Genomic DNA, 16,273 nt, shown 5'->3' on the forward strand with positions numbered 1-16,273 from the left:
AATAGTAGAATTGAGATGTGTCACGTGTCAGGATCCTGGCCTTGAGTTCACTTCCTTCCACTGTCCTAGAAGAGGCAGCATCTGAACTATGTGTTGATGAGCAGTGGACCTCAATAAACACTTTGTATTTTCCAAAGATGGCTGCACCTTATCTTCTATCCCATGTGGTTCCTACAATATGACAAGGTCACACTTCCCATTGAGAGGTCTGGGTGGGTTTGCCACTGCTCCAATCAATCAATGGAGTGGAACACCATTGCATGTTCTTCCAGCTTAGGTCAGGAAAGGCCAGGCATCTTCTACTTGTTTCTGTTGGATGCTTTCTTTGGGAGAAACCACATGCCATGTAAGAAGCCTGCATGTAACGCAGTAAATTTATACAATTTTATGTTAGTTCAATATGCATTCTTAGTATAGGGCTAACTTTCTCCTGCCAGGAGCAGGGCTCAGTCATCCTTGACACAGAGTCTTGTTCTTTGCCTCTTTCCAGTTCCTCAGAGTGATCAATTTAGATATGTGTCTTAGACAGCAACCTCTTGGTGACCACTTGCCTATGGTGAGATACAATCTACAGTACCATACTCCATGGACTGAGCAGACATACTACAAGGAGTACCTCTCGGTCACCACGTGTCTCTTTCGAATGCATGCCTTCATGCTCCAAACCCACTAACCAGAGCTCCCTGTGGGAAACTAACCTGGGTAATGTTCTAGACCCCAAGAAAGGTTTTTGCCCCTGGGTCTCCTGCTTATTCTCCCACTTCCTACCTGCTGGGTGACAGTACATGTCTCAGATGGCTCCCTCTTCTCTCTGGATCTGTGAACTGTACCTGCTATTTTATGTGCTTTTGTTGAATTGCCTCTTCTGTGTTTCACCTAACACACCTGAATCTAATTTCTTTTTTAGTCATAGCTCTTTCAGAGAGTGGCTATCTTGAGGGGAATGAACTGGGCAAGTCAGAAATGACAGGGAAAATTCTAGTATAAACATTTCTGGGCAATGTGAGAGGTGAGAGGACAGGTGAGAGGGCACTTGTTCATAGGCTGTGCACTAGGTATTAGGCCACCCACTTGGATAAAGAAAATATCCTATGAAAGGCATGGCTTGGATTTGAATTTTTGTGTCCCTCCAAAATTCATGTGGAAACTTAATTCTCAATGTATTAAGAGGTGATCAGGTCATGAGGGGTCCATATGGGTAAATTAATGAAGGAAGTGCCTTAATTACTTTTGCTCTTCCATTTCTTCTGCCATGTGTATGCACAGCAAGTTGTCATCAATGAGGAATAGGGCCCTCACCAAACACCGTATCTTGATCTTAGATTTCCCAGCTTCTAGAATTGTAAGAAACACACTCATGTTCTTTATAAATTACCCAGTTTAAGCTATTTTGTTAAAGCAGCAGGAATGAACTGAGACTGAAATGGGTACCAAGAACTTGGTATATCAAATACCTAAAAATATAGATGTAGCTTTGGCATGGGGTGATGGGTACAGACTGGAAAAGCTAGGAAGTGAATGCTGGAAAAAGCCTATAGTGCCATGAATGGACCAATAGGGCTGATTCTGATGAGAACACAGAAGAAAAGAACTCTAGAGAGAGCCTAACTCTCTTAGACACCAAGTGGTTGGGAAGAGAATATTTGTAGAAAAGTGGATGGTAAAGACAATTCTAATGAGGTTTCGGATGGAAATAAGGTGTTGGAAATAGGAGGAAAGGCTGAAAATGGCAAAGGCATTGGTGGAATTGTGTCCTTATCCCAGTGCTTTGTAGAAGGCAGAACTTAAGAGTGATGAATTAGATATTTGGCAAAAGAAATCTCTAAGCAAAGTATTGAGGCTGTGGCATGCTTCTGCTGATTGCTTGAGTAAAATAAATATAAGAACAGGAAAAATGAATTAAGTATGAAGTTTATGTTTCAAAAGGAAGCAAAATTTACAGAATTGTAGAACTCTCACTTTGGTTAGGTTGTAAAAAATGAGAAAGTGTGTTCAGCAGAAAACATCAAGGGTATGGCCAAGTGAACATTTGATAATGGGACTAGTATGGATAGAAGGAAGCCAGATGTATTCACTGAGACAATGGAAGAATGACTTAGATCATCAGATCTCAGAATTACACTCAATAACTCACTTGAGGAAGTACCCTTTGTACTCATCACAGGCCAAGAATGTCAGGCCCTTGAAGGCAGAATAGCTTCAAAAGAGGAACCCATGGTAATTGTAGGATCTCAGAGTTCACTACCCAGCAGCCTCAGGTTTCTGCTCTATGCATTCGAGCACAGTGCTTCTTGGCTCCCAAGCCATGGTGGCTCAAGCAGGTCAAGGTTTAACTCACAGATAGGCTATGAATCTTAGTGGCATTCATGTGATGCTAACTTTACAGGTATGCAGGGTACAGGAGCTGTGGGGACAGGGCTATACCTCCATCTAGATTTCACAGGATGCCTCAGGGAGCCTCAGGGCCTTGGCAGAGAACCACCCTGAGAGTAGGACCACAAGAGAAAGCCTCCAGTAGGACAATGCCCAGTGGTGCTGTGGCAGTGTAACTGCCTTAAAACCCCCAGAATTATAGAGGCCCCAATATGAGATTCCAGTGAAGCCACAAAAGGAGGGTCATATGGAACTTTGGGGGTCCAACCCCAACCCCAGGGTATGTGAAGGTGGGAGAGGTAGCAAAAGATTATTCTCAAGCCTGAAGATTGTTTCCTTTTTTTTTTTTTTTTGGGTTTTGAATTAACTTGATGCCTATTACCCAGTTTTTCTTGTTTCTTCTTTTTCCTTTTTGGAGTAGGAATGTCTATGCTATTCCTATCTCACCAATGTGTTTGGAAGCATGCAATTTGCTTATTTTCCCAGGTTCACAGCCAGGAAAGAATTTGCCTCAGGATCAGTTGTACCTGGGGTTTCAACATATCTGATTTAGTTGACATTTAAGTAGTCTGGGCATCTAACAAATTAGTTAAGAATTTTTGGAGCTACTGGGATAGAATGAGTATAGTCATATGAAAGAAGGACATAAATTTTGAGGACCAGGGTGGAACACTATGGTTTAGAGTTTGTGTCCTTCCAAAATTCATGTGGAAACTTAATCCCCAGTGTAATAGTTATAAGAGGTAAGACTTTAAGGAGGTGATTAAATACTGAGGGAAAAGGACTTGAAGGAGCAAGTTCATTATTTTTTTGCCCTATGTGCAAGTGAGGACACAATGTTCATTCCTGCCAGAAGCTATAACAATAAGGTGCCATGGTGGAAACAGAATGAACTCTTCCCAGACACTGACTTTTCTGGTCTTCAATATTGATTTCTCAAGCCTCCAGACTGTGAGAAATAAATTTCTATTGTTTATAAATTTTTCAGTCTAAGGTATTTTGTTATAGCAATGGGAACAAACTGTAGATTTTGTAAACATCTACAACCAATTTCTCTGGAGTTCTGTCAACACAGGCTAGAATTTATAGCTACTCTTTTGGAAGACTTCTCCAGACCAAATTAGAGGAAAATAGAGCATGCAGGAGCTCTATTTGATGGTCTCAGCTGAGTCCCGGGGGCAGCCAGCATTAACCATCAGCTATAGGGAGTGTGCTATGTTGGACGTCCAGCTCAGTTGGGACTTCAAATGACTGTAGCCCAGCTGGCATCTGACCTCAATTGCATGAGACATCCTAAGTAAGAAATGCCCTGCCAAGTTCTCTCCAAATTCCCATGCCACAAAATCATGAACAACAACAAAAAAAGTTATTTTAAGCTGCTAAGTGCCAGGGGTCATTTGTTATGCTGCAATAACAACTGAAAGGTCCTCTTGCTGGACCTTCATGTGGCTTTCTTATGTAATGTAGCGTTCTAAATATTTTGGAAGGGTGTGGGGCCTTAATCATTAAACTTGAACCTTCATTCACATGGAGTCACAACGTTCCACTATACAGTCTCAACATGAAGGTAGCAGTAGGGGTAGATTTCAAGCACAAAAGATGGTGGTTAGAATCAGTTCTGACATTTTTGGCATTTTGTTGCCTTCCCCCGGACCTCAGTTTCTTTGTCTTAAAAATTAGGAAAATGATAGTACTAACCTTAGGGAATAACTATATTTACAAAATGCTAAACAGTTTCTAGCATCTAGTGATCACTCAAGAAATGTCAGCTGCATTTATTGTTAGTTGCTTTATTGTTACTTCGGCTTGAAGCTCTCTCTGACCCCATCTCACTGGCCTTTGATATTACTTCCTTGGATCAATGTAACATTAGCTAAAGGCCTGGACCTACTCCTTCCTTGACTGTCTTTGACCTTAAGAGTCAGCCACTTGCCCTAAATTGTGCTTGGGCTGGATGATTTTTGTCCATTCCTATGTCTTGTGATGGTCACATTAATTTTCCAGATCAAATTCCCAACACTAGACAATTCTAGTACAACAAAAGGGATGAAATCATCATTAAGTCGGGTCCTTCATGATGATGCTTAATAACATCTCCATGCCTGGAATTTCCCAGAAGACCTTCAACAAATACTTTCTGCTCCTTTTATCAACAACAATTGTGGAGATTCTCTTACAGTGGAAATGACATTGAATTGTCCCTAAGTGAGGCAGAAGATATTTACTGATCATTTATCAAGTTACTACATTGGTCAGAAGTGGTAATGGTTGAGTTTTGAGTTGTGCAATCAGAAATGAGTAGACAGCTCTTAAAACTGGGCTGTCTACAAATTGACCTTTCATATAAGAGTAACTGAATATTTGTCAGACAGGTCAAGATACATAGCCCAATGCTTACAGAATGTTACATTATTTTTGCCCTTAGGCATCAGAGTCAGTATCTGGGCCAGTCTTTGACCTTGTTTAGGAATATCTTGCTGAGGTAATATCTGGAAAATGATACCATGCCATTCATGTGTACAGGCAATGGAGAAATGAAGCATAGTTAACATTGGTATTCCCAGTCTCCTCAGTTAAGGATGTTAAGACAGAGATGCCCAATTAAATGTTCAGAGGTTGCTGAACATTTGGCCTTGGGCTTGTCCTTGTCCTGTGGGAGGCTGTTCTTGTCCTAAATGTGCTCATTTTGCTATTCAACAGTTTTGGGGAATGGCTTGGTACTCTTCTTTTTCTCCAATTATTATATTGAAGAAGCACATAGTGAATTAGAGTTCATTGCAGATGTGTTATCTGTTGTTTCTCTCTATGCGAGGAGGAAGAGTCTAATTCCCCTTCCTGGAAGATGGACTGGCCCTGTGACCATTCATCCAACAAAGTGACAGAGTGATGCCTGCCCACACCATGTCCAGTTAGCAGCTTCTCCTCCTCTCTTGGAAGTCCCAAGCTTCCCAAGAAATCCAGCTACCTTGCTGGGAACTTACGTGGAAAGGAGCAGGCCTGGGACCACATGGAGAAGGAGGAAGGTAGAGATATTTCAACATCCCAATTAAGCCTCCAGTAGTCTCCAGTCCCAGCTGCCTTCTGACTCCAACTGCATAAGAGACCCCAGTGATACAGCAATAGAACTGTCCAGCTGAGCCCTATCATTCCACAGAACTGTGCGAGATAATAACATGTTTTTATTTTTCTTTTAAGAAGCTAAGTAATAATAATTTTGTATTGGTTTATTCTGCAGTTGTAGATAACCAAAACAGTGAAGTTGGGAATTTTATTTGGGTGGTGGTTGGGGGGAGGTGAACAGACCACTAAATCTGCAGAAGAAATAAGAACAAACAAGAAATTCTGCTGGGACTTCCTAAACGTGCTGTCTTTGGCAGGGTTGGCTTAAGTGTCAGTCAAGGAGATGACAGTTAAACAATTCTGAAACAGGTAATCTCAACTACTTAGGAGGTGGAGGTAGGAAAAATCTCGGTCCAAGGCTGGCTCAGGCAAAAATGCAATACCCTAACTGAAAAACAAGCTAAAAGCAAAAAGACTGGTTGGGTGGTTCAAGTGATAGGGTTCTGAGTTCAATTCCCAGTACCACTAAAAAAAAAAAAGAATTCTGAAATGGGCACCTAAAGTGTTGCTGGAGGTTTCGCTAGAGTAATATGTATGTGTTGTCCTTGTGGTGACACTTTTAGACTAGTCTCTCTGATCCCCTGGAGAGATACCCAGTGCATACACTGAATTTGTCATCACACTATATCCTGGACAGTTTTCCCCCAAACCTATAACTACCTTTTTCCTGGGTGAGCTGGTCTCAGCTGCTTTGGAAAGGTATCAAGCCAAATTGTTAGGAAGGAAAAACACATTCATAAGCTCCTGACATCTGTCCTTATGCTCAGAGCTCCTTTCTTTTTGTGAAAGTCCTCAGCCACTGAAGAAAGCTTTTACGTCCACTTGAAAACATCTCACACATCAGAAGCACACCAAGCCATTGTTTTCCTGTTGATATTTAATGAGTCCACACAAAGACAACATGGATTTTAAGCACACTGGCTTTCTTTGTTGCCTCCATCAATTCTGCTTCAAAGGCTTGCTTTAGACAACATGGTGTTCTTTGAGGATGTTCAGAAGGGAAAGACTCCATTGTTTCATCTCTGTGTAGTGTTTGCATGTAATTAGACTCATAATGCACAGTGGAGCTTTTAACTGAGGACTCAGTGGGCAGATGAAGGTGCATATCCCAGTGAAATGACTCTAGGGTGGTGATTCTACAGGATTGGGCAGGGTAAAGGGCATGTGCAGTTGGAGAAATATTAATTAGTCAAAATCAAGGATTTTCATATTATAGAAACTTAAGTTTTCAAACGACAGAAAAAAAAGTTCTGTTAAATTTGTGGCAAACACACAGAAAAGAATAACATACAGAGAGTATCTGGGCTATAAAAGCCACCAAGTTCGAGAAGAATTAATTTCAAAGGTAACACACATGTATAGGAAAGCAATGTAAGTCAACTCCCTGTATAGCTATCCTTATCTCAACTAGCAAAAACTCCTGGTCCTTCCTATAATTGCTTATACTCTCTCTTCAACAAAATTAGAGATAAGGGCAAAATAGTTTCTGCCTGGTAGCGAGGGGGTGAGGGGGGAAATGGAGGGGGCAGGATAGGTAAGAGAGGGAGCAGGGGGAAGGGGGGAGAAATGACCTAAACATTGTATGCACATATAAATAAAATAAATAAATAAAAAACAAAAAACAAGGACTCATTCTGAAAGTAGCATTAAAATCAAAATTCCAAAACCCTGATCCTGTTACTAAAAGCTACTTTGTGGATCCAGAGCCACACTGTCTGGTAGAACTTTCTGTGATGATTGAGATAGAATTGATCTGAATTTCAGCAGCTGAAATAGTTTATGTGGCTTTTGAAAACTTGAAATGGTGGGCTGAGGGTGTAGCCCAGTGTACAGTGGTTGCCTAGGATGTGCAAGGCTCTGGGTTTGATCCTTAGCACTGCAAAAACCAAAACAACCTTGAAGTTGAAGTTAGTGTGATTGAATAGTAGGAATTTTAATTTTATTTAGTTTAATTAATTTAAAATTAATATTAGTAGCCATGCATAACCAGTGCCTACTACCTTGGACAGTGGGTCTAGAGAAATAGTAAATATAAATAGGTTTAGAAGATATCTTAAAGTAAGATATAAATAGTGGCCCAATAACAAATTAAGATTGAATGACAGGCAGCTATCATTTGTTTGTTAGGTTCTTATTTGCTAATTCAAGCAAGTATTTGTTAAGGGCATTGGGAAGTTTAATGACCATAGATCCAGAGGAAGGTGTGCTAATATCCTGTCTCTGATCAGCATCTCCAAAACAATTAATCTTTCCTGTTCTGAAGGCAGGAAAGGCAAACTTGCTTCCAAAAGATGTAAAGGCTGTAAAACACTCACCATCATCCATAATTCCAATGGTTACACCTTTGCCTGTGTATCCCAGCTCCCAGGCTTCTGCCACATTCAAATCAAGCCCAGGAGTACCATCAGCTTGCCCGGTATTGATCTGGCAGAGGAATTCAAAGCAGAGAATCTTATTAGTTTTGTGGTGTAAAGCATGCATGTATATGTTTGTTCGAGATGCTCTTAGTAACCTCATATTTCCAGGCCAGCATAAGGGCAATGTGGTCCATGAAACAGTGCTTCTGGGTGTTTCTCTTCACCTCTTATGGCATCACCACTCTATTTTTTTTTATATAAACAATTGTTTTATGTAAATATGCAAAAGATGTTTCAATATTCTTATCTTTAATAAATATATTGCTATGTTAATCTCACTATATAAAAATCTTGGAGTTCCCATTGCAGCAAATTTTCTCTGATATAGAATTAAATGCTCAGTCTCAAACTCTGTGTTTATGTCTCACATTTTGAACTTCGCACATATTATCTTGATTTACCCTTATTGAATATGATTCCCTCACAATATTATTTGTGGGAGGAAACATGTCCCATCTTTGAATTTTTAGCATCACTATACCAAATCTTGCTAAAAATATTTGTTGAACTGGATTAAAGATAGGGGCTCACCTTTAGTATCTGTTCTAAAACAGGAAAATAAACCCCCAAAATTCAAAAAAAGAAAGAAGATAAGATGAAGAAAATTCCACATTATGTTTACAACTTTCTTTTCATGCATTTTTGTTTCATGCAGATTTTCTGAAAAATAGTTTGTAAAGGAACAGTAAAGTCAGAGTGTGTACTGTGCAACAGCTCACAGAAGTCAGTCACTACTCTGGTATTAGCAAAACATTGTATGAATGTCATTAGTGCTCTTTTACAAAAAAATTGCTCTTCACCTTCTAGGCACAGATTACCATGACACCGCTCTTTCTCCTTTGAAGTTAGAATGGTCACATGACTGGTTTTGGCCAGTGGAATGTAGGCTTATGTGCCATTTGTACATCCAGGCAGTGTAATTTGTACAAGCCAGTGTAATTTATTCCTTTTTCTTGCTGATGTACTTATGAGGCAGTCTGACTGAAGCTGGGTTCCAGCCTGATCAGACTGAGTTCCTGAGGGACTATGCATTGATCATGTAGCAACAGTGAGAAACAAGTTTTGATTTTAATAAACCAATGTGATTTGGAGGTTGTCTGTTATTGCAATAAACCTTGCCTATCATACTAACACATGTAAGCCCATTCATTTACCCAGACTGGATTTTCAGAACTCCATGTCAAAAAGCATAAGCCAAACTCTGAAACTCCATGAATCTTCAGAGCATCCCTATGCTGTATCAGTCCACAGATCCATTACTTTAGTTTTCTTTCTTGCTCATCACCTTTTAATTTCAAATAAAATAAAGCTTCGTTCACATCTATAAATTAGTCACCCTCTCACAATATGCCCTGAAGTTCAGATTGAGTTGGTGTCACTGCTCTTCTTTTAAACATAACCCAGCTGATCCACATGGATTATGATGGACTGATGTTGAGCAAGAAGATATTCTCTTCACCAAGTAGACTGGGTTTCAGTGCCTTGAATCTGCATCGATGAAGCTTCAGGGAATTGATTTCCTGCCATTGTTTTAGGAATCACTAAGGGATACTACTTTTGCTACTTTAGTTTCTGAGCTCTCATGCTTGTCTCTTGTGAAGTCATGGATTCTTCCTCTTGTGCCTGTAACTTCATTGTGTCCTCCCCTTACTCAGTTTGTTTGAGACTCCTGGATCACTCCTCTCAGACCTTTGATTTGACTTTTTCCTGTATTTGCAAGTCTTCACTCACATATAGATGAGGTGCAATTTTTCAGAGTCTAGGAGAATGTGATCAGCTGTTGGTGGTAGATTTGCCCTTAAGAGCTTCTGGCTAGTTAGCAGTTCCAGAAGAAAGCAGATTAGGGGATGAGGTGCATCAGGTTCATAGCAAATCAATACAGATTGGAGGGCACAGAGAGGTTCATTGAGCCAGATGCTGGCTAATATCCCACCGAATAATGAGGAAAAAGACATACATCTTTTTGCAGAGGTTCAAGCTGAGAGATGTTAGAAATAACAGAGAAACTTACCAGATACCATTGCTTTGTGAAAAGAGGATCGTTCATGTTGATGTCAATCTCATTGATATCTCTGTATCCTCGTTTTTTTCGGTCAAATCCTTCCTGTTGCAAAGCCATCTTTACCTGGATTGACAATACCAGTAAATTAGATGAATAGCAATCTAAGCACACCTCTTCTGAAATTCATTCCCACAAATTCAAATTTCATTTGTAAATGTGGTTTTTTTTTTCTCAGCAAAAGTGAGTTCATGTCATATAGATTCATTTTATGATTATTTTCTAAGAACATTTACTTGTCATTGCTCCTAGAAAACAGGCCTTGGTGATGGCTTGAAGGGCGTTTCCTTAAAATAAGAATTAGATGCAGAAAAGTGATTTCAAGGGAGACAAAGTGGCAGGGGTCATTAAGTGAAATAAAACCAGACAATAGAAGATTTCTATTAAGGAAAGGAGACATGTGAATTCTGGGAGGAAGAGATTGAAAAACACACAGCTCATATTTCTGGAGGGCTTTCCAGCCTTTACATTTGTTGACAGTATTGTGTTATCATATTTGAGAATCAGCAAACAAACAAACAAACTAAACCAAACAATGTAAGACAATACATACTGGAGAACCATCAAGTCCCTTTGCAAAGCTGCAGAACGTGAGAGACTTTTGGAAGAGATTAATGGATGGCACTACTTTCCTAATACTGACATTTCATTTTTGGATAGTCAGGCAGAACCCCACCCTCTTAGATGGAAATGAAATTTAGGAGCTGATTTAGTTCAAGCAGGCTCTGGGCCATCTTAAGGCATTGTCTCAATAAGGAAACTTTCTTTTACTTGGGCATTCACTACTTTATCATCTAATAGCAATGGCCATTCTGTACATTGACAAGTTCAAGGACTAGGTACAGGTGTAAAAGGGTATATGCAGGGTAATTATTATTACTGTATTTTGTGGCCTAGCATCCATTTTTCTTGTTTCCAATTCTCCCCAGTGTATTACCTTGAGACAGCCTTGAGTCCATTGGGTTCTGGGTTGGTAGGAATGAAATTTTAGGCACTGTCTGCTGTGGAGACACCAGTGGCTCCTTTGGCCTCGAGGTGCCTCCATGGCTGTCTGTCTTCCAGAATCTGAATCTCAGGAAAGTGATACAAGGGTAAGGGACTCTTGGAGCCAATTTATCCCAGAGGTTCACTCACCAGGTTCTCCCTATAAAGGATTCTGACTATAATTCCTACAGCCCTACCCTGGAGATCTTCCCATACTGACACTTTAGCTTCCCATTGAGTGTCATTTCGGCCTAGGAAGGAAGGAACCTGAGTTCAATCATCGTATTTTTTCATTTTGGTCCCACAATGAGACTTTTATCTGCTCTATTCATTAAAGGGAGGTCTTCATTGGCTTCCACTGAGGGATTCTCACTGTCCTGGATTCTTTACCATGAATAACTTCTTTGACATAGCACTTTTCCTTGCTAGAATCTTGAGGAAGCAAGGGCAACTACTGTGTGGAAGGTTGAAAACTCATCCATATGAAACATAAGAACAAAAAGACTCACATCCGATTTCATTTTTTTAGATTACAGTGCAGGGATGACTGTTACAATCACTCCAAACTCAATTAAACCTAGTGCACTCTAATGAAAAGACTGCTTAGATTCCTTTCCATAAAATTAATTTTTAATTCCATCAATGAGGTTTTAATGGAAGCCAGTGATGCTGCAGTCTCTAGATACTACTTCTCCATGGAACCTGGGGATTTAGGGGTCCTCAGCCTGGAAGAAACATCATCAGTTTATCTTCCTGCTCTCAGTGGAGATCACAGTTACATTTCAAGAGAGAGATGAAAGCCTTTCAAAGTATATATTTACACACAAATACCTAGAGAACAGTGTTTTCACAATGTCACCATGTAACTGTATCAATAGTTTGTATTTTTTTGGGGGGGTTGTTTACTTTTAAATCATATTTACACTTAATTTTCACATAATTAGTTATCATACTATAGATACAATTGTGTATTCTTTCTTTACTGAGTATCTTCCCATAGAATTTTAATATTCTACTACATAGCTTTAATATTTTAATTTGTACACATCCATAGAGCCAGATACCACAATTTACCCAAATATTTTCCTCTTATTGACCATTTAGATTGCTTTCTATTATAACCAAAATTACCATGACCAGAGAGATGAGGTTATAAACTATTGCTAAATACCTCTCGTGAAGATTTCAATGCTATAATTCTGTGTGTGAGAAAGCCTTTAATGTCGGGGAAGTATTTCCTAGGGTCTAAACTATATTTCTTACATTATATATAAAAGACCATCTTTTAGAAAGGACTCCTCTGAATTTTAACTTTTCACATGTGATGCTTCTTATTACCATTTAGACACAATACTAAAGACATTTATACAAGTTAATAATAGCTTCTTCCCCGTCTCAAAAAATAATGCTTGGGGAATGCTCCCCCAAACTGGACCATAGTCCTAAATATTTGCTCAAATAAAAATATAAGCAAAAATATAAGAAAGTAGGAGTGCTGATTACTGGTTATTATTTTGTCAAAAGTGAACTGATGGATACTCTACAATTATGGTTCAACTTTTAAAATATTACTTTTACATATGTGCACAACTGTTATTCAGGTTGACCAATTCTAAATGATAATGAGCTTTCCATTAAGCCACATTGCTTCTCCCTACAGGCATGTAACAACCTTCCTGTATCTGGGACGGCTTAACCTGGGATATAACTCTTTAAGGACCTGAGCCATGATCACTTACCTGCTGGACTGATAATTAAACAGCTGTTAATTAGCATTGAATGTACTGGGTAGAGAGGTGCCAGGAAAAAGGGGAGCAAGGGATACACCTGTCTCCAAAGATGAGGCACATTTTTGCTTGTAGTAAGTACAAGAAAAGCAACATAAAATACACAGTTATTACGTTGCTGAAATGCTGAAGTTTATTAATCTATGATTCTGTGAACTGAACTAATAAAATAGTTGAGTTTTGTTCAGAGTCCCCAGAATACAGCAGTAGAGTTCTACTCATAGAAGGGAGTAGCACCATGTACATCCTTAACTGAATACCTTAAAATGGTCCAATCCACAAAAAACCACAGTATCTTGGCTCCTCACTTGCTCTTTTTTTCTAAGTTACTGGGGTTTGAATTCAGGGCCTTCATCTTCAGCCACTCCATCAGTCTGCCAGCCCTTTTTTTGTGATGGTGTTTTTTTGAGATAGGGTCTTGAGAACTATTTGCCTGGGCTGGCTTCCAAAGTGTGATTCTCTTGATCTCTGTCTCCTGAGTAGCTAAGACTACAGACATGAGCCACCGGCATCCGGCCTTACTTGCTCTTGTCACATCTGCAACTGAACAGGAATAGGTAGTAGATTTTTTGAGCCATAAACTGACCATTTGGCTTCGTCAATCATAATTTGTGCAAAATAATTTGCATGGTTATGGATTTTGCTTTGTAAAATTCTGCCTATTTCCTTCCTCCCATAGAACACAAGTCAGTTGCTATAAGAGTCTGTCTCCTACTACTACAATTCTTTAAAAGACCCTAAATAGGATAAATGCCCATGCTTTCTCCTGAATTTTGGTTTTATTCCAGAGTTGTAAACAATGTTATCAATTGTATCTCACTGACACAGGTTGGAGGGAGCCACTGTTCCCTGGAGTAAGAGTTAAACATTATTAAAGCACTGTTAAATTCTGTAAATCACTATTCCTGTTAATGACAAGCCTTTATTTTAAGCATCCCTTTACTGTTTGTTTTACCTTCTTTAAAGGTAAAATGTCAAGGTCTGGGGCCATTTTACTCCTTAATTAACAGCTGCTAGACCCTTCCTTGGTGCCCTGGCTGCCTTGAGTGAAAGACTATCAGCCAAGGGTGAGCCACGCTGCCTTCATCCCAGCACAGACTACTTTGAACATTGCACACATGAACACCTCGAGGAAGTTACATGGCAACCACAACTGCCTGCTGATGGAGCACAACTCTGGCTTCTAAAGACACTCTTCTAACCATGACTATTTCAGACAGCTTGTGCTGGATTGTTTCCCATGACAAGCCTCAGTGAACTCCAGATAACACTGTAGCCATTTCCACCCAAGACAGAGGGTGAGCACTTCCCCTGGTGACCCAGAAGAAGGAATGTTACTGGTGCAAATACAGTCCTTCATTTGCATGATGGAGTGCTGTAATTGGTGCAGACACCTTAGCCACACTGCCTTTCTGGCCATATATTCAGGTTGGTTGGCTCACAAAGTGAGAAGGGTGGGAGACACCTTCCTGTGCTGCTGCCTGATTTTGCAATATTAGGTCCAAAAAAGGCTTCTCTTTTCTTTTCTTTCTTTCTTCTTCTTTTTTTTTTTTTGGCAGCACTGGTGTTTGAACTCAGGGCCTCACACTTGCTAGGTAAGTGCTCTTACCACTTGAGCCACTCCACCAGCCCAAAAGGGCTTGAATAATCTATTGTTGACTACTTTTGATCTTTCTTATTAGTATAATGGGCTGAGCTGGTAACACAAAGAGAGGATAGGAGCAGTGGCAATAGCAGTGGAGGCAGTAGTCATTACTGTCCTGGCAGCAGCAGCAGGACTAGTGGCAGTAGCAATGAAAGGACAGCTGAAGAGCTCCAGAAATACCAGGAAGTAGAGGTGATGCAGACACTGAAACTGAAGAGCTGGAGATGAGAAACTGTCATTGGAAGAGTTCCAGAGTTGAGAAGCTTTAAGGGCAAAGATCTCAAGGGCTGGTGGAGTAGTTCAAATAGTAACAACACCTGCTCAGCAAATGTGAAGTCTGAGTTCAAAAAAAAAAAAAGTGCAAACCTTTAAGGGAAAAGCTCTCAGACACCTTAGGCCTGAGAGCTCTAATATTTGTCAACATGGCATATGAGGTTGGAACAAGACCTGTAACCCTAGAAGGCACCATCTTGCCCCATCTGCTGCTGTCTGCTGCCACAGTCCACCACTTTGGGAAGCTAAGTAGCTGTCAGGGCTGCTAGTGGTTAAAGCTCAGAGCAATAAACATCCAACCTGACTGCCTAGAATCACAAGTCTCTGGTTGCTAAACCTGGAGCAATAGGCCCCCAGCTCCTAGAGCACGAGACCATAAGCCTCTGGGTCTTCCAGTTCAGCCCCAGGATTTGGGCACCCAAAGATCTGGGATTGCCAGGAGAGAGCAAAATCTTCACACCTACACATGATTCCTATCTGGGCAGATCAAAAGGATCCCAAACCAGCTGTTTGGTAACAACATTACTGTTTTCTGTATCACTAAGAATTATTATTATTTACCATTGTTACAGGTTGAATTGTGTACTCCTGAAAGATACACTGAAGTCCTAACCTGTGGTTCCTATGGAAATAAAAAATAAGGTGGCTGCATTTTGGCCAAGAGGAAGCAAAATTCTCTGGAAACCTGAGATCACATTTGGCAGACTGCAGTTTGTTTCACGGACACAAGACCTTCAAACACTAACTTCCAGATCAAGATTGCTGTCTGGAAAAGCACTTGTAAGGCTACAGATTGCAAGTCTCCTATCTCAGGTCTTCTGTAAACTTTCTCACTACTCCAAAAGACTTACTGCTTTTTGATAACCCCTCATGATAGCCACTCTAGCAACCAATCATGTACAGCTTAAAGCATGAATAGACACCCAGCACCAACCTAAATCTGTTTAAAATAGCTTGTGTCACTAACAGGGTCAATTGAAAGCTGTTCAACAGAAGTTACTTCAAGTCACTCCATTACTCCCCTTTTTTTCTTGCTAAAAATCCTATCCTTCTTCCCCTTGATAAAGCAATTTGTTTGGTTTCTTACTGACTCTACATCTACTGGTTTCAAAATCTATTCTGTACCCAAATATAAACTCTCTTTGCTTTTATCTTATCCTGGTGTATAGTTTCTTGGTTTATAAACCAAAGAATGTGACCTGATTTGGAAATAAGATTGTGGCAGATGTAATTAGTGAATATAAGGGCGTACTAGAGTAGGGTGGCCCTCAATCGAATATGGCTGGTGTTGTTACAATAGGGGGAAATGTGTCCACGGGAAGCCATGTGGAGACAGAGACTGGCTTTTTGTTACTACAAGCCAAGGAACAGACAGTTACATCTACCAAAATCTGGGGGAGGCAATGAAAGATCCCCTCCTAGAAACTTCAGAGAACATAGCCTGGCCAATATCTTGATTTTAGAACAGCAAGAGAATCAATTTCATCAATTTCTGCTGTGCTAAGCCATCTAGTTTGTGGTCATTTGTTATGGCAAGGGTAGGAAATGAATATAACCACTAAGAATTAAACTATAGCAAAATGCTTTCCTTCTCATTAGAGACTTTATTTCATAT

The 16,273-nt window shown here is 40.0% G+C and overlaps 1 protein-coding gene across 2 annotated transcripts in view; it reads right to left on the reverse strand.

Annotated features, from left to right (window-relative positions):
- Positions 1 to 16,273, reverse strand: part of Pcsk2 (proprotein convertase subtilisin/kexin type 2) — a 280,435-nt gene that overhangs the window by 127,149 nt on the left and 137,013 nt on the right. For both annotated transcript variants that reach the window (XM_074074280.1, XM_020154667.2), the window contains exons 3-4: positions 9,922 to 10,035; positions 7,809 to 7,917 (exon numbers count right to left, since the gene is read on the reverse strand). In XM_074074280.1, the coding sequence (XP_073930381.1) occupies positions 7,809 to 7,917; positions 9,922 to 10,035 (223 nt within the window). The remainder of the gene's footprint in view (positions 1 to 7,808; positions 7,918 to 9,921; positions 10,036 to 16,273) is intronic.

The sequence above is a fragment of the Castor canadensis genome, chromosome 5 (assembly GCF_047511655.1).
Source record: "Castor canadensis chromosome 5, mCasCan1.hap1v2, whole genome shotgun sequence".
NCBI classification, from domain to species: domain Eukaryota; kingdom Metazoa; phylum Chordata; class Mammalia; order Rodentia; family Castoridae; genus Castor; species Castor canadensis.